This window comes from Primulina tabacum, chromosome 1, assembly GCF_025594145.1.
Source record: "Primulina tabacum isolate GXHZ01 chromosome 1, ASM2559414v2, whole genome shotgun sequence".
NCBI lineage: Eukaryota > Viridiplantae > Streptophyta > Magnoliopsida > Lamiales > Gesneriaceae > Primulina > Primulina tabacum.
Window position 1 is genome coordinate 49,007,816 of NC_134550.1, and position 22,072 is coordinate 49,029,887.

The 22,072-nt window shown below is 38.8% G+C and overlaps 1 protein-coding gene across 1 annotated transcript; it reads right to left on the reverse strand.

Annotated features, from left to right (window-relative positions):
* Positions 1-12,774: 12,774 nt before the first annotated feature.
* LOC142545738 (gibberellin receptor GID1B-like) lies at positions 12,775-15,267 on the reverse strand. Its single transcript, XM_075653096.1, has 2 exons — positions 14,763-15,267; positions 12,775-14,189 (listed from the first exon to the last, which is right to left on the reverse strand). Exons 1-2 carry the CDS (start codon positions 14,799-14,801, stop codon positions 13,200-13,202), a joined length of 1,029 nt encoding a protein of 342 aa, XP_075509211.1. The 5' UTR covers positions 14,802-15,267; the 3' UTR covers positions 12,775-13,199.
* Between the last annotated feature and the right edge of the window lie 6,805 nt (positions 15,268-22,072).

The window sequence follows — 22,072 nt, forward strand, 5'->3', positions numbered from 1 at the left end:
TAATAGGTCTTTTCAAGTTTATAACGTAAGGCCAAGGCTCACGGCTACAATAAAAGATAGGGGAATCAAAAGTGAGATACAATAAAAATTATTCATGTAGCACATTCATTCAACTTTCGACTCGTCAACAGTTACTATCTTTTCATCATTTTCAGAGCTCTAGCGTCTCATTTTCTTTCTCATTGTCCACCAACTTTCACCCACAGCTTTTTTTTTTTTTAAGTTCACATGAACAAAAATTCATCGACTCCTTCACTCAATTCTTCAATCCATTGGCGTAATTCAAACATTCCAATGTGCACAGGAGTTTTGTTTCTCTCACATGTAGGTAGGAAAAAGTGTATAGGCTAAGATTCAGGTAGTTGATGTGGGACACTGAATAACTGACGAATGGGGGCTGACTGTGTGTCATTGACACACACCATTCGATTTTTTTTTTCAGGCTCAAAAGGGGTTACTAGGGCAATGAATGATGTATCGGTCAGGCTTGAAAGGCTCAAACGGTCCAAAGATCGTCTAAATCATCCCTAAGTCACCATCGTTCGTATTTTCGCTTCGAGGGCTAATCAGACAAGTTCTAGGGATCGTTGTTCGATTAATCTATTTTTTTTTTAGTTCACATTTCACCAATTCACTATCAATGAGTAAAAGTTTGACCACGTGCATCGAACAAAATGTTGATACAGAACTGGTTCATGTTAGACTCTCTCCTTGAAACTACGACTCCTCTCACTCAATACTAGGCATGAACCAATTTTCCGGGTGATCCAAAATCTAACAAATTAATCCGATTATCAAGTGAAACAAGAGTTCTTAGTCTAAAAATAGTTCCATCATACGTGAAAAGTGTTGTTAAGTGTTGTGCAACGATGTGTAACAAGACTGACCCACCCCCACACTTTGATCACGACACTGCCCTCAGTGTAAAGCAATAGAAAAGGAACGATCAAGACAGTTAAAGCAAAAACACTTCCCTGGACAAATTGGAGTAAGTGGTGAAAATGTGGTAGAAATCAGCAACTCCTGAAAAACACGACATCGAATACACAAGGAAACGTAAAAAGGAATAGGAGAAACACACAAACACACGATCAAAATTCAAATAAGAGTAACGATAAAGATCAAGTCTGAAAACGTTGATAACAACATAAAAAGGGCGAAATCTAGAAAAAACAATAACATCCTCCACACATCCTAACAGAATAAATTACTGCTCGTCCTCGGATCCCAACTCTAAGTCCATGAATGCCTCGAGCATAGCTCTTTCCCAGGGTAGGGCATAGGCTTCGGGAGACTGTTGCTCGATACGAGCTAAGCGGTTTCGGATGTCGTCCATGCAGTCGAGTACGGATGAGTAAAAGTGGCGCCGGGCTTGCGAGTTGCGCGGTCTAGGGGGTGTGTCAGCTCTAGGACCAGCTCGGGCATCCAATGCCGCTTCTTCCTCCCCACGGGCATCCCAGGCGCGGTCATCGATGGCAAGGGGAGGCACCGGTGGGTCACGGGGATGATGGTCGATATGTCGACTCTCAGGGTTCCGATACCACGCACCTTGCCTGAAAATGAAATACATCCCCTGCATAGCCTGAGGGGTGAGCATCTGTGTAGAAGTGGGGGCGAGGGACGTCTCGCCGGTGAGATCGACGCCGTGGGCCGCTAAAATCCTGGAGATGATGATCGGAAAAGGGGCATATGGGCGCTTGTTCTTGGTGGGGTTAATATGTGCGACAGAGCGCATATGTGCGAGTATGATCGAAGCCACCGGAATCCCAGGAATAGCCCCCAACCCATTCAATATTTGATCGATAATGTATAAATCTATAATTCTGACCTTGTTGTTCCCGGGTTTCCTTGGTACGATGTTAGCTCCCGTGAAATAACAGATTAAGCGATCAAGCAACGGGAGGGAAGTGGGCAGGACGCTCGAGCGAGACCCGGTCTGGGAAGTGAAGTACTGCAGACGATGTCGGGCCTCGGGAATCCGAAAGGTGATGTCAGAGAAGAACATGTCTAGCTGATTATGACTCACCGGGGGGCCCTCATTTGGTACATTCAACAGAGTGGCTAGATAGGCAGTATCAAACTCGATAGGCACCCCCTTTACGAAAGTGCGGATGTGCTGCAGCCCAGTAGTACTCTTGTCGTCAAAGTTGGCATAAAATTGCCATACCAACTCGGGGAAGTAGGGATCGGTGATGTCCAACAGTGATCCCCAACCAAACTTATCGAATTCAGCCCGAATTGGTACCTCGTGATCAATCCGGGGGTGGATAGACTTTTCAACAATCAATGCGTTCTCATGCAGGGCCGAGTACCAATCAGAGTTCTCGAGGGATGTGAATCTGAAGGAGTCAAACTCTACTCTGGCGCGGCGAGATGATGAGGAAGCCTCGCCTCGTGCACGCTTACTAGTCAGTCGACGAGGAGGCATTTTGTTTCAACCAATTCACTTCACCCAATCTCAAACACAAAAATTCACGAATGCAACCCGAATAAAACAACCAAATCAATCACCGCAGTCTAACCAAGCAAACCGAAGACAAAGACCCAAGCAATAAACGAACTATCTCGCAATAAATTAATCTCTTCTACCGCACACAAAATTCCCAACACTGATAATCGCCAATGGAGAAGAGGCTTAGCCACGCTTACCGGAAAAAGAAGATGACGATGATGAAAGCACGGCGAAGGGTGGTGTTCCGGCGGTGAAAGATGCGGCGTGAGTGATTGTGGCAGTGGGTGTTGCTTAATGGAGTGTTAGAGTAGGTGATGGAGGTGTGTTTCGGGCGGCGGGAGAGGTGGTGAGGACGGCGTGAGTGATTGTGGCGGTGGTGCGAAAGAAAGAAACGATTTGAGGTTTTAGGGATTTGGAAGAGGGGCTGCGCGATTTTATTTCTGTGATGTCGCGAAAGTGAAGAACCCGGACCCCGGGTAGGGGTCCGGGATGAGATCCGTGCAGACTTGGGAAATTGGCACTTCGAAGAATAAGTAAACGGACCCACACGGGGTCCGGGGGCGGGTCCGTGGAGGCTCGGTATAAGAAAACCAATTTTACACTTTTTTTTTTTTTGAAAAATATACGAACCAACCCAAATGTGATGCCATGCATGTACAATTCTATAGATCTAAACACGAAATTTGAGGCTCAATCAAGCACACAAGATGCAAGAATTGTACAGACACGTCCCTGGTCAATTCGTGGTTTTGAAGCCGATCGCCCTGATAGATTCTCCCACACTTGAGAAATTCCACCGCTAGTAGATAAATTACCTGCACCACCATTCACTGAGATTAACTCACGAGCAATGCTAGAAAAACAAAAAGAAAGTAAACTAGAACGAATAAAATAAACTAAAGCATGAAAGAAAAATAAAAATAAACACTGGGTTGCCTCCCAGTAAGCGCTAAATTTAGAGTCGATAGCCTGACTGTACTCCCTTGATTTAGTTTGGATCTTGTAGATCCACTGTGGTCGGCTCATCGGGTATGGCACCACCATGATAAACCTTCAGCCTATGCCCATTTACTTTGAAAGCTCCGGTTGTTGCACTCGTGATCTCCACTGTTCCGTAGGGAAAAACTTGTGTGATAGTGTATGGTCCTGACCACCGTGAACGCAACTTACCTGGCATCAGTTTCAGACGAGAATTATATAGTAGGACCAGTTGTCCTACCACAAATTCTCGATGGACGATGTTTTGATCATGCCAGCGTTTGGTTTTCTCTTTGTAAAGCTTGGCATTCTCGTAGGCCTCCAACCTGAACTCGTCCAATTCATTTAGCTGCAGACTCTCTCGTCACCTGTGGCTTTAGCATCAAAATTCAGAAATTTAGTAGCCCAATAAGCCTTATGTTCAAGTTCTACAGGTAGGTGACACGATTTTCCATATAACAATTTGAAAGGGGACATGCCAATGGGGGTTTTAAAAGCGGTGCGGTATGCCCATAGTGCATCGTCGAGTTTCCTAGACCATTCTTTCCTCGAAGCACCGACAGTCTTCTCAAGAATGCGTTTTAGTTCTCGGTTCGAAACCTCGACTTGACCACTAGTTTGGGGGTGATAAGGTGTTGCCACCTTATGTCGGACCCCATACTTATCCAACAGACTGCCAAACTGACGATTACAAAAATGAGTACCCCCATCGCTGATAATGGCTCTAGGTGTGCCAAAACGTGAGAAAATGTTTTTCATAAGAAATTGAACGACAACCCTAGAATCATTAGTTTTGCATGCACTTGCTTCCACCCACTTAGACACGTAGTCTACAGCCACCAAAATATACTTGTTCCCAAAAGAAATCGGGAACGGACCCATGAAATCGATACCCCACACATCAAATAATTCACACACAAGAATGTTATTGAGAGGTAATTCATGTCTCCTAGAAATATTACCTGTTCGCTGACAATCTGGACATTTTGTGACATATTCATGCGCATCCTTAAACAAAGTAGGCCAATAAAAACAAGACTGGAGGACTTTGGACGCAGTTCTAGTTGCCCCAAAATGGCCTCCAGCCGGACCAGCATGACAATGAAACAAAATTTCACTTACCTCTTCTTGGGGAATGCATCTACGAATTATACCGTCTGCACATATTTTAAACAAATAAGGGTCCTCCCACAAATAGTATTTTAAATCTGAGAAAAACTTTTTCTTTTGCTGATATGTAAAATGGGGGGGAATGAACTTACTTGATAGATAATTAACAAAGTCAGCATACCACGGTAGATTGGTGATCTCAAAGAGTTGTTCATCCGGGAAATCGTCGCGAATAAAATCATTACCTTGAACGTGATTCTCCAGACGTGAAAGATGGTCAGCAACTTGATTTTATGTGCCCTTCCTATCGATTATCGTCAAGTCAAATTCCTGCAGAAGAAGAATCCAACGAATTAGCCTTGGTTTTGCATCTTTTTTAGACATTAAGTATTTCAAGGCTGAATGGTCTGTGTGCACTACAACTCTGCTCCCTATTAAATACGATCTAAACTTATCCAGAGCAAAAACAACAGCAAGAAGCTCCTTCTCTGTGGTGGCATAGTTTAGTTGGGCGGCTGACAATGTCATACTAGCATAGTAGATGACATGAATGCACTTGTCTCTCTTTTGTCCCAACACTGCCCCTAACGCCGTGTCGCTTGCATCACACATCACCTCAAATGGCGACCCCTAGTCAGGTGCTATCATCACAGGTGCTGTGATTAATTTCTCTTTAAGAACCTGAAATGCCTGCACACACTCAGCAGAGAAATCAAAAGGCACATCTTTTATCAGTAAATTAGTCATGGGCTTGGCAATGCTAGAAAAATCTTTTATAAATCGTCTGTAGAATCCCGCATGCCCAAGGAAACTACGCACTCCTCTAATGTTGGTTGGGGCTGGAAGTTTCTCAATTACTTCAATATTTGCCTTATCGACCTCAATCCCATTTTCAGAAATTTTATGCCCCAACACTATTCCCTCTCTCACCATAAAATGACATTTTTCCCAATTTAAGACCAAATTCGACTCTTCACATCTCTCCAAAACCTTGGACAGGTTAATTAAACAAGTATCAAACGAGGAGCCAAATACAGAAAAGTCATCCATGAATATCTCAATGAAATCCTCAATCATATCATGAAAAATTGCCATCATGCATCGTTGGAAGGTTTCTGGTGCATTACATAGACCGAATGGCATCCGTTTATATGCAAATGTCCCATAAGGACAAGTAAAAGTGGTTTTCTCCTGATCTTCAGGGTCGATGGGAATTTGCATATAACCCGAATAACCATCCAGAAAACAATAAAAAGAATGGCCTGCTAACCTTTCCAACATTTGATCAATAAACGGGAGGGGGAAATGATCTTTACGGGTGGCATCGTTAAGTTTTCTATAATCGATGCAAACACGCCACCCTGTAACAGTTCTCGTGGGAATTAATTCATTATTATCATTTTTCACAACAGTGATCCCACCTTTCTTTGGAACGACTTGGACTGGACTGACCCACCTACTGTCAGAAATCGGATAAATAATACCTGCGTCCAGTAGCTTAATCACCTCTTTCTTTACCACCTCTTGCATGGCTGGGTTTAGACGCCTTTGGGGTTGAGTAGACGTCTTGTGATCGGCCTCCATCAGAATCTTATGCATACACATAGAAGAGCTGATCCCCTTAATGTCTGCAATGCTCCAACCTATGGCTTTGATGTTATCCCTCAAGACTCGCAGCAGCTTCTCTTCCTCCATACCTGTCAAAGTAGATGAAACAATTACTGGCAATTTATCATTATCAAGCAAAAACAGGTATTTTAAGTGCGAAGGAAGAGGTTTCATCTCTAGGATCGGGGATTCTTCGATGGATGACTTTAACGGTCTTGGGACATGCCCAAGCTCCCCAATCCTAGAATTTACCGTCTTTGAAATTGGTCTGCCTGCTTCCAAATAGGAGATACATTCATGAAGCTCTTGATTTCCCAATTCTTGCGGAGATAAATGAGTTAAGCAGACCTCCAAAGGATCGTCACCTATCAATTCCTGTAAAACACACTCAACAAACTCGTCCGTAGCATCAATTCTAAAACAAGCAGATGTATCATTAGGATATTTGATGGACTGAAAAACATTAAACACCACACTCTCATCATTCAGTCTCAGCACCAACTCACCTTTTTGTACATCTATCAGGGCTTTCCCAGTGGCTAAAAACGGTCTTCCTAAAATAAGGGGAATCTCACGATCTTCTTCCATATCCAACACAACAAAATCGACCGGAAAAATGAACTTGTCAACCTTAACTAACACGTCTTCTACAACTCCCCTAGGATATTTAATCGATCTATCAGCTAACTGTAGGGAAATTGTAGTTGGCTTCACTTCACCTATTTTCAGTTTCTCAAAGCATGAATATGGCATCAAGTTAATGCTTGCTCCTAAGTCACACAAAGCTTTACTGAAATTTGAAGTTCCAATAGTGCAAGGGATAGAAAAACTACCTGGATCCTTAAGCTTCGGAGGGAGTTTATTTTGTAAAATCGCAGAACACTCCTCCGAAAGCTTAACTGTCTCAAAGTCAACCAATTTCCTCTTGTTTGATAAAATCTCTTTAAGAAATTTGGCATATGAGGGCATTTGAGCTAAAGCTTCTGCAAATGGGATATTTATATGCAACTTTTTGAAAATCTCAAGAAATTTTGAAAATTGAGTATCCAATTGCAGTTGCTTTGCTCTTTGGGGAAATGGGAGTGATTTAATATCAATATTCGAGTTCGAGTTCAGCGACTTACCTTTCTCTCTTGCGGCATTTGACCCTTGCTTTGCTGGTTCCCTTTCCTTCACATCACTTTCAACATCGACCACCACCTGCTTTATGGGAGACGTCACCGTGACAGCATTGACACCTTTTGGATTCTTTTCCGTGTCACTAGGTAGTGTACCCGGAGCTCGTGTAGCCATTTGTGTCGCTAACTGCCCTAGTTGCGTCTCCACTCTTTGCATCATGGCATCATGGTTTTGCCATCTCATCTCATTTCCAGCGATGTATTTGGCAAGCATGTCCTCAAGATTCGACTTGCTATCCTGTGGCTTGAAACCGGGTGGCATCGAAGGTCCAGCACCTTGCGGCGGTTTAGGTGGTTGTTGAGGAGGTCTTTGCTGTGTAGGATGTTGTGGCGGATTAAACTGTAGTGGCTCAACAGAAGTTTCAGGTTGCCTCCATCCAAAATTCGGATGATTCCTCCAGCCGGGGTTATATGAAAAACTGTATGGATTGTATTGTGGACGACCTTGGTTTCCCACATAATTCACCGAGTCCCCTCCAAAGCACTGTATCCCCTCACAAGACATATCTGGCATGAATGGCATGTCACTAGATGAACCACCAACCATTTCAGCACTTCCTTGAATCTGATTCACTGGTTTGACTGGTATTGATTTATTTTCCTGTAACTGTGCCATCTGATGCGTCAATCCATCAAGTTTCGCTGTAATTGCTGTCAGAGCATCCATCTCTAGAAATCCTACCTTCTTTTCCCTGTGGTTGTCTTGCCAACCCACATTGCTCTCTGCCATATTAGATATGATTTCGAGCGCTGCGGTTGGCGTTTTCCTGTACAAGCTTCCGTTTGCTGCCGCATCGAGCATAGATCTCACCGAAGGGTCTACTCCATAATAGAATGTCTCAACCTGTTGGCCTATTGAAAAGCCATGTCTCGGGCACATCCTTAACATTTTCTTGAACCTCGCCCATGCTGAATTCAGTGATTCCCCATCTCTCTGTCTAAATGATGTAATTTCATTTCTTAACTGTGTAATCTTAGTTGGGGGAAAATACCTGTGCATAAAGAACTCGACCAATCCTTCCCATGTCGTGATAGAACCAGCTGGAAGGTCTCGAAGCCACTCCATAGCCTTTCCTTGTAGGGAGAATGGAAATAATCTGAGTCGAATGGCATCAGTACTCACCCCATTGCATTTGATTGTGTCACAGATTGACAGAAAGTTCTCCAGATGTGCATTAGGGTCTTCAGAAGGTGATCCTCCAAATTTGACTTGAAGTTGGATCATCTGGATGATGCCCGGTTTAAGCTCAAATGTATTAGCTTGTATTGTGGGACGCACAATACTAGACCCATAACCTCCGAATGCGGGTCGATGAAGTTCCATCAGCGTACGATTATCCTCTTCTCCGGCCATTTCCTCAACCTCTGGTTTACGGTCTAATTCAGATTCTGCTTCAGATTCAAACTCCAGGGTCAAGTCGTTGTTCCTTCGAGCTCTGTGGATACTGCGGAGAGTGCTTTCAATCTCAAGATCAAGTGGTACTAGATTCCTGACGTCTTGAGCACGGCTCATATAACACGAGCTAACCCCTGAAATCAAAAATTAAAGTGCAAGATTTAAGCTCCAAAAGAGTATGAAAAGCTAAAGAAAGAATCAAATATTTAAAATTAAGAATAAAAGCCTAGTCTCAAATGAATAAATTATCCTAATATCAAATAAATAGTCTCCGGCAACGGCGCCAAAAACTTGACCGCTAAATTCGGTTGGGATTAATTCTAGCAAGCGGACTAGGTCAAGTTATAGTAAATGGACGAACAGTCCAAGTATCGATCCCACAGAGACTATTATTTAATTACTAAGATTCGATTATTTTATTTAATCTAGGCAAACAAGAACGAGCGATTGATTATTATTTCAACTAAGTGAATTTTTAAATGAATTTATTCTAATTTAATAACTAAATCAATTACCAGAGAAGCTTGGAACGTGGGGTTTTTTTTCAAATTTAAATAGAATGACCGGGAGCACACAACGGTAACAAACTCTGATCAAATTCAAGCACGAGAATTATTCGACTAGCAATTATTCGTAGTCACGATGTAATCCTCTAATTTAATTATAAATATATTTCTAGAATTTATAATCCTATTTTCATTTAACAGTCCAATTATTTCTAATTGAATTTAATTAAACAAAAACGCATGCATCAACGATAGAATTACAGCTGTCACCTAAAATCGCACACTGAAACCGAATACTACTTCTAGTCGTTTAACTGTGTGTTGATTAATATTTTTGAAGCTAATTCCAATCTATTCCCTTTCGAGTCAAGATCGAACAACAAACATGCAATTAATTGGCCAAATCAAAAGCACGAAAATTACGCAAACATTAATCAATAACATGAAATAACTGATGAATTGAATGATCCAACGAATAAACCAAATCAGTCGTTTGTCCCTATCGTGGTCCCGATCACAAGAAAAACTACTCCATAAATTCAAAACTAAATCAAATTTATTGTTTGAATTCATGTCTAAAAATAAGAAAATAAAAGAGAAGAGAAATCTCAATGATGGTGCGCGGATCTTGCGTGTAAATTGCACTGTCTTTTTCTCTCGTTTCTCACAAGTCTTTGCCGTCTTCAAGAGTCCCAAAGTTGCCCTTTTTTTTTTCTCCTCTAAAAGTCGGCTCTCTTCAATTCTGAAAAAAACCCCCGTTTTGTCTCGTTTTTTTTTTCTTTTTATTCCTTTCCATATCACGAGCAAATCTTCGCCAAAATCTCGATCTGATATTGCGCACACGGACCCCGTGCCTGCATCTGGAGAGGGGTCCGTGCAGACACTGTAAGTTGGGTTCTTGGCAATTGAATGGCACGGACCTGTCTCCGGGGTCCGTGTATAGGCCTTTGTTTCCCAAAGCCTTTATTTTCTCCCCTATTTTTCCGGGTATTTCTGATGTGGCGTTGCGAGGTTTGACTTTTCTTTCATTTCTTTGGTTTTCACCCTCTTTTGGTCAAACCTGCAAACAGCCATAATGAGACGAAATAAGCGCAAAACTCGAAATAAAAATGCCAGATATGCACGAATACGACAAAATAAAATCCCTAAAATGCTATATAATTCGTGCTTATCACGCATCATCGACATCACTGCTTTCGGTACAATTGGCACTGGATGACCTTGGAAATTATCCACCAACATATCACGAACAACAGCAGAACTCGCTCCACGGATTCTCTTTCGTCTCCCTGTCAAACCACGTGTGTGTGTTGCAATATGTCCGGACAGAGAATGCATGTGAATCATTCTTAATCTTTGAGGTCCAGATTCTTCACTTACAATCAGACACTACACATTTTACGGCGTACACTTTTTGGCTACTTTTAACCGTCTCAAATTCAAAGCAAGCTTCCAAACTTATTCTAATTAGCTCTTTTTTCACCGCTTCTTGGTTTGAAAACTCTTGATCAACAAACAAGTTTGAACCATGCGTGAATGAAAATGTGTCATTATCAATATCCACATCCGCAAACAAATTTGCGTCATTAATTGCAACCACATTTGCCTCGACCTCATTTGCATCATTATGTGCTTCATCACATAACTCGACTGTGTTACTACGATCCACATGCATGGCATCCACATTATGTGCTTCGTCATAAAAGTCAATGCTACTATTACGATCCACATAAACAATATTCAAGTGAAAATATTCATCAAAATGCCTCTGTTCGTTAATATTGCAATTGTTTTCATCAATACCATATCCGTTCACATTATCAAAAGAATCAAAAGAAGCAACACGTTCAATTTCAACTTGAAGCACTGGCCTACTTCTCGGACAACCAAGATACAAATATGCTTTCAAATCATGGTCATTCTCTATATAAATTGGTTGAATATTGCACGGCAAATCTAGAAGATAACTCAACCTCAAGTTGGCAGTCTTCTACTTTCCCAGCTCTATATAGTTCACTTTTTAAATTTTCAAAATAACAAATATCATCATCCACCGGAATAGCGACAAACTTTGCATTGGGCCCTGGATTTCATTTATATACCAGCCCCTCCGTCACTTCCCATTTCCCGTCGAAATAAACAACAATAACTGTTGGCATATCTACAAAATGCACCAACAAATATGATAATTAGAATGGACAAAATTTTTTAATAACAAAAAAAAAAAGCAGCACATGGTCGACCAAGAAAATTTCTTGGTCGACCGCTATTATGTCGGTCGACCAAGATGAATACATCACGGTCGACCGACTTAATAAGAGTGGTCGATCAAGAAATTCACTAAACATGGTCGACCAATAAGATTTTGGTCGACCACGAAAAATTCATCTTGATCGACCATCTTAATTTTGGTAGAACAAAATTCTTGATTTTTATTTTGGTCGATGAAGAAAACAATAAACGACAAGTATTATTGATCTTAATTTTGGTCGATGAGTTCAAAGAAAATGGAGAAAACTTACTGTAATTTCTCTTCAAATACAAACTACATACGAATTGGTCTTCAAATACAGAAGAATGAGGCAAGATCTGGATCTGAGGAATGAAATTCAAATACAGAAGAATGAGGTAAGATCTGGATCTGAGGAATGAGCACAACAACACCTGAGCACAACAATAGGAAAATGTGGTCAATTTCGATTTAATGTAACGCGGAAGCAGCAGATGCGGTAGATGAGTTATTTAAATTTGGGAAGCTGATAATGGGGGAAAATGTAGAGAAAATGTGCGTGAAACGAGAAGAAAGAGAAGATAACAATTAATTTAGGAAGTTATAATGTTAATTAAGGTTAAATGTACTAATCAAAAGTCAACTCCTTTTTTTTAAAAAAAAAGTCAGACTCCTTGTTTTTTAAATTCTTCATGTATTAATCTTATTTTTTTAATTGTCCCGATTGATCGAGTATATATAGAAACGAAAAAAGAAATGATGCGTGCATGTGGTTCCTTGTCGTGTTGGCTTTAAGGTAGTGATAGTGACAATTTAGCCCATTGTGGGATACACGAGAAAAGTCAGAAAAATCAAATGTTAAGGAAATGCATACAGAAGGGGTGGGGGCGGTGGTATCCTCGAAATAGGCCATCAAGATTCATGTCGACGAGGGAATTATGGATATGGTGGTTATGAGTCTGGAAACAAATAACCTGAAAGATAATAAAATTGCTGCATCACAAGATTTTTACTATGTTTCTTGGCCAAACTGACAAAGGAATCGGTCCCGTGCTTTCGAATGCAAAGTCATTGTATCATGTCGAGCCTTGTATTTATATGTATTGAGGGACTAATATCACGTATCTGAGGATCCAACTGCCCTTGTCTTGTTTCAGAAATTGCCACCAAGGGTCCGATAAAAAAGTACTACAGATCTCAAACGTGCGCTACACGTGAACCTTATAGCCAGAGAGATCATTATGCTTTGTTAAAAGTGGGTTTACAAAATCAGATGCTCAAGACAAAAGACATAAAGCCCCATTGCATTGTACGTATAAACAACAATATTATATAATATATATATATAATATATTTTTCAGATCACAAGTATAAAATACAGATCATAACCACATGGATTTCCTCAACCCATGTACTGAATTAGCTTCTATAGTAGCGTCTAACATAGATCGGACACTGACCTATCAGCCATCTCGTAGAACCCAACAGCCCTAAACCCGATCCTCCGTGTACAGGAGTGGATAGGCTAATCTTGAAATCAAGTTACCGTGTCAACTGAGCAGCTGAAGCGAACACACAGCACCAAAAACGGATACCCGACGAGATGCAAAATAGTGTATCATGCCTACGTTCTATTCTGATCATATAACTAAATACCACTGCTTGAAGGAAAGGGGGGATTGACCCTAGGCATATGGCTTTGGCTACCGGTAATTGGAGTCAATAACTAAAATATTAACAGTTAAGAGTGGATGAACCTTGTTATTTCATCCATTAGGCGATGGAAATGGTCGTTGTTAGGCAAGAAATAGAACCCAATTGTTGCTTTTTCAAGATAAAGAAGATTGACTACTTTCCCGGATTTCTTGAGCCCTTCGACATAGCGCAATTGCCAATCCTGGAGAAGATCCAATCCAGCCACAACCACCAAACTTTTCGGGAAGTGCAGTCCCTCGAGGGTTCTACTCCTCGGTCCGAAAACATTACATGCAGGATGGTCCCTATCCTCTCCTTCTGGTAAATAAGCTCTCCAATACCAATCCCTATCCTGAATGGTCACAAAATATTTACCATCTAATTGATTTTCAGATTCAGTCCTCTCCTGACCACCAAACATCGGGTGAAGAAGAATATTTCCCAATACATCAACACCCTCTTCTGCTGCTCTTACAGCAACATGATGTGCAATATTTCCACCCGAACTATCGCCTGCCAAATACACATGAACCATAGAATCATGCCCACTTTGAAGCCATGATCTCGAGTGAACCCACTTAAGAGCTGTCCAGCCGTCATCATAAGCACAAGGATATCGATTCTCCGGAGATCTACGATAATTCACAGACACAACAGCAGCCTTGCAAGTATTAACTAGGCGGCGGCAGAAAGTATCATAGATAGCAGTATTGGCTGAAGAATGAACAAAGCTTCCACCATGGAAGAACAAAATTACAGGTATTATCTCAGTAGTACTCAAGGGCTTTTCAAGTTCCAAGATCCCCCAATGAGTCTCGTTATCTCGGGCAGCTAAATAAACCCTGTTAAGAAGGCTTGTGGCCCGATCAACTACATCGAAAGAGTAAACCCCATCAACCGGGTTCGTGTTTGCAGGCACTTTCCTGTCAAGAAACTCGTTCAATTCACGGTTAAATGTGCCATCAGGCCGCCGAAGCATAGTATAAGCAAGCTTGAAGTTGGAAATAAGGATCCATGTGTTAAGAGGAACCACCCTCTGCATAAAACAAGAACCATCGATTAATCAATCCATAAATTGCGACACAAAATGTAAGTCAAGATAACCACAAGTGAGAAAAATCAATTGATTAGACATAAAAGAAAAATTCTCAAATCAGATCAACATTAATAGGCCAGTAAACAAAAATCTGAAAACGGAAAAACAAATTCTCATTCTTAAAGAGAAATGAACCAAGAGAAACACTTTACAGGAGGAGTATGATATCAGTTCGTGTAGAGTGCCAAATGAAAAGCACGGAGGAAGGTAATAACAAAGTGCATGTAATACAAAGTGAAAAAGGAAAAAAAAAACACAGAGATAAACAGAGCCCAAACCCGGTAAAATAAAAGTAAAGATTCAATCTTTCAACGTATATATCAGAGACCTTTTTCTTTCAAAACCAACTCTTTCTTGAGAAAGCCCACCCTCCAAGATTAACCCCAAAAATTCACAAAAAAACAAACAAAATAATAAGATAAAAAACCCTCGTCACAAAAAGACCGCAACACCAAATCACAAATCGTAAACAAAGAATTTTATTAACATAAGAAAGAGAGATGAATAATTTACCTTTGATTCGTTAGCATTTACTTCATTACTGCCTGCCATGAGGGAGTTATTTTTAAATTGAACCTTACACAACGATCTCCTGCTCAATAAATGAACTTTTTCACCTCCAAGAACACACCCTGTTATTCAAGTTTCTGCAATTAGACACCCTTTCCTTCCCTTCTATTGATTTTTTCCCTAACAAGCAACTAACCAAAAAAAGGGATATATTCCAAAACCAAGCAAAGACAGAGCAGAGTAGAGCAGCTTCAGATTCCTTCACTCCACAGAACAAGAAAGATCAAAAACAGAGAAAATACAACAACAAAGACATCGATGGGAGGTGAAAAAATAGAATAATTTAACATTAAAGACACAAAATGATTTATGGTAGGAGATAAAAAGAAGGTAGAACAACGAGGATGGCGTGTGAAATTACTCAAAAAGACAGAGGAGAGAGAGAGAGAGAAGAAGGGGGGTGATGGGGATGAAGTCAAAACGACGGTGCGAAGGCAGAGCCGAGAGAGACGACAAAGGAGACGGCCGAATTAAAGCAAATTAGGCAGCCCCACCAATTTTATTATTCAATAATAATACTCACATACCTCCAATTCTTGTCATTATTATTGTATTCAGTATATTATATATACTTGTAATTATGAAACACTTATTATATATGCTTTTAAATAATTTCTACAGGTAATAATTCGACTATTTCTTGTTTCAAAGTTTAAAGCTTGGCTTTTGTACACTTTGATTTGGTTTCTGCTGGCAAGAATTGTGAATGTACACCAAAAAGTCAATATCGTTGTCTGATTATTTTAATCTGTTGCAAGCAGCATGCATTTAACTAATGGGCATAGACCAGACCCTCTTTCGCGTTTGTCCAGGCACTGTTTCGGCAGATACATTTTATAATTTTCTTTCTTGTTTTTCTTTCGGGCTTGCTTTGCTCCAATTCCTTGTGTTTTGTATTTTCATCTTTCTTTACGGTGGTGTTTTGTGTTTCCAAGCCATCCAAAGCAAAAGACAAGGCAATAGGGGTGTTTTTTGGGATTACCATTTTGAAAGCAATCGAGTCCCGGATGGATATCATTTATGTGTTTGGAAAAGATATACCAAAATATATCTTTTTGAGACGATATCTTGTGTTCGAAATTTAAATGTCGATTGAATAATATTAAGAGGCTTGCAAATCTTTTGTTAATTTGAGTTGGCTACCAGTCACTCTTACTCCATTTTATATATATACTAGTACATCGACGCACGCGTTGCGTGCTTGTATAATATTTTTTATAATTCATTTGATTTATATTTAAATGAGGATCAAAATATAATTATAAGAAATAATGAGATACTACACTGTAATTTTGATAACCTAAGCTTTAAGAAACAATGACTATATCCATTGAACTACATCTAAATTATATTAAAATTTTAATATTTTATTAATATATATAATTATTAAAACAGATCATGACATCAAAGTTAGTTAATTTAAGTGTCTCAAACTTAATAAAATAATATAGATATATATTATATATGAATTGGTGTGTTTTAGTTAGCAAGGAGGCAGGTGGTGACAAAAGATTTACATGTGAAGGTGGATTGCCAACACTGCCTTCAGGTCCACAGGAATTGACCAAACAACCCCCAAGCTTTCCTCGAAACCATAAGGCACAGTAGCGAGACACATGTTTTGTCAGGTAGTGTGATGACATGGTTTTTTTGTCAGAATGCGGTAGGACCCACGCTCCGGCTTTGCGCTGGGGGCTTTGAATTTTGTCGTTCTCTGGTTGGGCTGTACTCATTTTCATCTCTCCCGAAGCCCACTGACTGACGCGCGTTCCGGGCACGTGGAGGACCCACGGGGGCTTCTATTTTTAGAGGTGATACTTGGATGGATTAGCCTCGTGATTATGCATATCGAAGCGTGGCCTATTTTTCCATCAATCGTCTTTGCTACATTCTTGCTATCACAAATTTTGATAGTTTAGTTCAAATCTGTCTATCCAATTATAACATGATGTAGCAAAAAATTTTGATTAACTGAATTACTCTGTTGATTCATAAATGGATTTAAGTAGTTGATGGAGAGAAACCTTTGTGAGCTATACCTACGTCACAAACAAACGTCATAGGCGCCGGGGTTTGCCCGACGTAGACATTCCGACGCTTTAGTCAGAAAATAATTCAAAGATGTTAATTGAAAGCTAAAAAGTTTAAGCATAAAATCATCTTCCTTTGAATAATGAGAATCCTCTTCTATTTATAGATTTTTTTGGAGTGTATAGTGGGCTTGAGCTTTTATAATTAATTGTAAGCTTGGGCTTTTATAATTAATAATTTGGGCCTCAATAATAAATTGAATAATTAAATTGAGTCATTATCCATCATAATCTTAATTATTTTTTATTGTACAAAATCGCTTGTGACGTCGTCTAAAAAATCAATTTAATTTGACAAATTACAAAATTGATTCGTGAAAAATTTTCATTTTTATTTTAAAATTATTGATTTTCATAATAATGATAGATCAAATCAATTCATTTCATGAATAAAAATATGTGAAATCATATATAAATAAAACCTACTATTTTCATTGCATGATTTTAAATATTGTTAATGTAGTATTAAACAATAATGATATAACTTAGTTATTGTTAACATTATTTATTTAAAGTTTAAAAATAAAATCCGTTTATTGGACTTAAATAAAATGTATCGGAGTATGACCCGGGACCGGAAGAGAAATACTTCAGAGCAGAATATATATTAACATAAAGAATACTTTTTTCCTTCAAATTTTTAGGGTTTTTTTACTAAAAAATCTCTCAATCCAATGTTTTATATAGATTCAGTCCTCGTGAGATATTTTCGGTATGTACTCATTGACCACACAAATTTTTTTTTAACTCCTTGTAAATGAAAATTTGAGTATGATAGAATGTTTATTAAAATTTTACTGATAAAAAAATTTATGATATCCAAATTATCTCATTCGCAATGTTATACCATGTTATCTGTTATTGGATGCTCAATAGACACTTGGTCGTTGTTAGTCGTCGATAAAATAACATTTATCTAAACTAGATATGATTATAGCATAATGAAGTACGATTTTGCGCGATTCAGTTATGGTTACAATCAAATCGAGTACTCAAATTTCTATATAATCAAGCAACAACTTTGAAATTATAAAATTTATTATGATAAGGTTAATTTTGTCATTACAATCTAATATATAAATTTAATCATTCTTATTAAAATCATACCAAACATTAAATATAATATCTTACATTTTATTTATCATTAACTTATCATTATATTATATATCACATGTTTATCCTATCATGTGTACCAAACTATGCCCAAATGTGGGCACTTTCATCACGATTCACCTCATTCTCAAGTCAATGTACTTTCATAAGCAATGTTAAACCATATTCATGTAGTATTGGACGTTCAATAGATACTTAGTCACGTGATCAGTCGTCAATATGGTGACATTTTCTTAAACTAGGTGGTATGATTATGTATTAATGAAGTACAATTTCAAGCGATTCAAGAATGATTACAAATAAATCGAGTACAAAATTTTCTAATTAAAATACAATGAGAGTGGGATAACATAAGTACAATCTGTTACTAAAATTGTACATACCTAACGTCCATTTGTGAATCATGATAATGGGCACAACATAAGAACAATTACATGAATGATAACATACTATGCGACCCTAACTCAAATAGTAGATCATCAGTTACTAATATATATATATATATATATATATATATATATTATGTGCAATCCACGAATGAATTATGCCGAACACGTACAAAATGAGGGGAAAATTGTACTTTTTCAACCAAGAAGAGTTAAAAAGAGAGAAATTATGAGAATGCAGACCAAAAATATCTCACGAGGACTGAATCAAAATAAAATTTTGTGCAGAGGGATTTTACTCCAATTAACCCAAATTCTAATGTACTGTACCATGCTCCAATTTTTAGATATTTTCACGCAACAAGCATGTCATAAATCATGTCATGCCCAGCCAAGAATAGAAGATATATCTTCTTCGAAGAGAAAATGACTAACTTAATTGAAAAAAAATTTGTGTGAGACGGTGTCGCTGATCGTATTTTGTGAGATAAATATCTTATTTGAGTCATCCATAAAAAATATTATTTTTTATGCTAATAATAATACTTTTTATTGTGAATATCGGTAGGGTTGACCCGTCTCACAAATAAAAATTCGTGAAACCATTTTACAAGATACCTACTCAACTTAATTTTCCTTCTCAAAAGAAAAATAGGACATAAAATAAATCCCCCATCTAAATTCTTGAGATCACACTCAATTCACAAAATTACCACAACTTTTGATAAAGGAAAAATTTTATCTTCCTCAAACAATATACCAAGTAATTATTAAAAATCACAATTTAAATTTGTTTCATAATATATATATATATATTATGTTTTAAGTAGTCAATTTAGATAATAAATTACTAGTGCACATATGTAAGACGGACCGATATGCCAAAAGTTTATAATTATAAGATTCTTTGGTGTGACTAATATCAGCAATTAAATGGTCTCCACGCACCTTTTGTAAACCCGAGATAGTGCTCCCATTTTTCCTTTGCTCTTCTTTCCATACGCATTTTCTTATGTCAAAAAACCAACCAGTCCTATATTGGGTGTGGATTCAGCGGTGAGAACCAAATTTATATGATTAGTGGTGATATTCCATAAGGATCCGGTTTGTTGTTAAACCCGGTTTATTATTTGGATAGTCCATATCAGAGCCATTAGGCCGAGCATTTTCTTCAGGACCGGGGCACTTCGCTTCTTCCCAAGAAATTATCATCATAGCCCGAGTTCTCAAGCAAATACCCGGGTACCCTACTACCCGGGCTACCTCGAGGATTGAACAACACTCGAGTATGATTGATACAGGCAGTCTAATCTGTCTGAACAACTTGGGCTTGGAGTGTCCTAGAAGCCATCAGAAGCTAGAGTATGGCCAACCGACTTGCCCTACTTAGTAGGTGACACTAGAATCGAGGTAACCACCCCCTTTTCTACTATAAATAGCAGGTATTAATGTCATTTAAGGATTCTGAAATCTTTGAACTCTAGAGCATTACACATATTATCTCAAATATTGCTTGTGTTCATCTTAAACCTGCTGACTTTAGCATCGGAGTGGCTACGCCGGACACCCCTCCGGCGCCCATTCACGAGTTTCTTTCATTGTTTGCAGGTGTTAATCCAAGTCATTACCTTCACTCAAATTTCCCAACACGATAAATTATTGAATCGATCCGGTGGAGCACCCGACCCTGCTCATCCATTTCATCAAGATCGCATCATTGGCGCCGTCTGTGGGAAATTGAGCTCAAAACGTAGATATGGTTTCTATTCAAAAATAAGCCCAACTTTGTTTGGCCAATATATAAGTCCGACCAGCTCGGCATTCAGATTTTATCTAGGGATTTTCATATGGGTTCGAAGCTCAGCAGTTATTCCAGATTGGCGTGGAATAATATTTTCTATGTACTTAGCAGCATACAGCTATATTAGTCACCTACTTTAGCTCAATCAGAGAAGTTTCACTCTACCGAAAATGAATTCGGATTCAATATTTTCAGGTTAGTGTTTTGATTTTTAATAAAACTAATATAGCAGCAGGAGCAGAAAGGTTAAAAGTCCGAGAGATTTGAGGCCCCGACATCTTATCAAAAGCTCGGGAGATTTGAGGCCCCGGCATCTTATCAAAGTTCGGGAGATTTGAGGCCCCGACATCTTATCAAAATCCCGGGAGATTGAAGGCCCCGAAATATTACCTTAAACACGGGTGGTGTCAGACCCCGGTATCTCATCCCATCCATGGGATCTTTGAAGCCCCCGATGCTCTTACACACTCTAAATTATGTTTCAACAAAAGTACAAGTATGACTGATCGGGACAGCGAGTCAAGCTCTAGCTCGACTATTTTAGGGATGGGTGGTGATACCCCCATAAGGATCCGGTTTGTTGTTAAACCCGGTTTATTACTTGGATAGTCCATATCAGAGCCATTAGGCCGGGCATTTTCTTCAGGACCCGGTCACTTCGCTTCTTCCCAAGAAATTATCATCATAGCCCGGGCTCTCAAGCAAATACCCGGGTACCCAACTACCCGGGCCACCTCGAGAATTGAACCACACTCGAGTATGATTGATACAGGCAGTCTAATCTGTGAGAACAACTTGGGTTTGGAGTGTCCTAGAAGCCATCAGAAGCTAGAGTATGGCAACCGACTTGCCATACTTAATAGGTGACACTGGAATCGAGGTACCCACCCCTTTTCTACTATAAATAACAGATATTAATGTCCTTTAAGAATTCTGAAATATTTGAACTCTAGAGCATTACACATATTCTCTCAAATATTGCTTGTGTTCATCTTCAACCTGCTGACTTTAGTATCAGAGTGGCTACGCCCGACCTCCGGCGCCCATTCACAAGTTCCTTTCATTGTTTGCAGGTGTTAATCCAAGCCATTACCTTCACTCAAATTCCCCAACACTATAAATTATTGATTCGATCCGGTGGAGCACCTGATCCTGCTCATCCATTTCATCAAGATCGCATCAATTAGGTCTTTTGTGAGACGGTCTCACGAATTTTTATCTGTGAGACGGGTCAACTCTACCGATATTCACAATAAAAAGTAATACGCTTAGCATAAAAATTAATATTTTTTCGTGGATGACCCAAATAAGAGATCTATTTCACAAAATACGACATGTGAGACCGTCTCACACAAATTTTTGTCCATTTATATGGTCGATCTGATACCAAAATTCGACGAGCACTCGAGTACGAAATCCAAATTGTAATATACTCTTCTCCAAATACAAATAAAAAAAAATAGCATCTTTTATATTCGGTAAATTCGTAATAATAGAAATAAATATATTATTATTATTATGTATAGGAAAGAATTGTAAATTTGATACTTTCATGTTGTATATTTGTGAAAATGGTTCTCAATATTATCAAATTCCAATTTTTGTTGGCAATCTTTGTTTTTTTTATTCTTCATTTTTTGTCTTTTTTGTCAATTAATTAACCCTGATGTCGCGTTGATATGATGTTGATTTGTCAATTTTCATATAAAAATGATTAATATTACAAAACAAGAGACCAAAATTGTCAAAAAAAAAAAAACATAATACAATACTTAAATTCAATTCGGAAAACGCAACAGACGAAAAACGCAAAACGTCAAATATAAAAGATTGAAAAATAATTTTCCAATATGCATGTTGCAA

Coding starts and splice junctions, on each gene's coding strand:
- LOC142545738 (XM_075653096.1), bottom strand. CDS start 14,801: ATGGCAGGCAGTAATGAAGTAAATGCTAACGAATCAAAG. Junction 14,190..14,762: donor TAAATGCTAACGAATCAAAG/GTAAATTATTCA, acceptor TGTTTTATGCAG/AGGGTGGTTCCTCTTAACAC.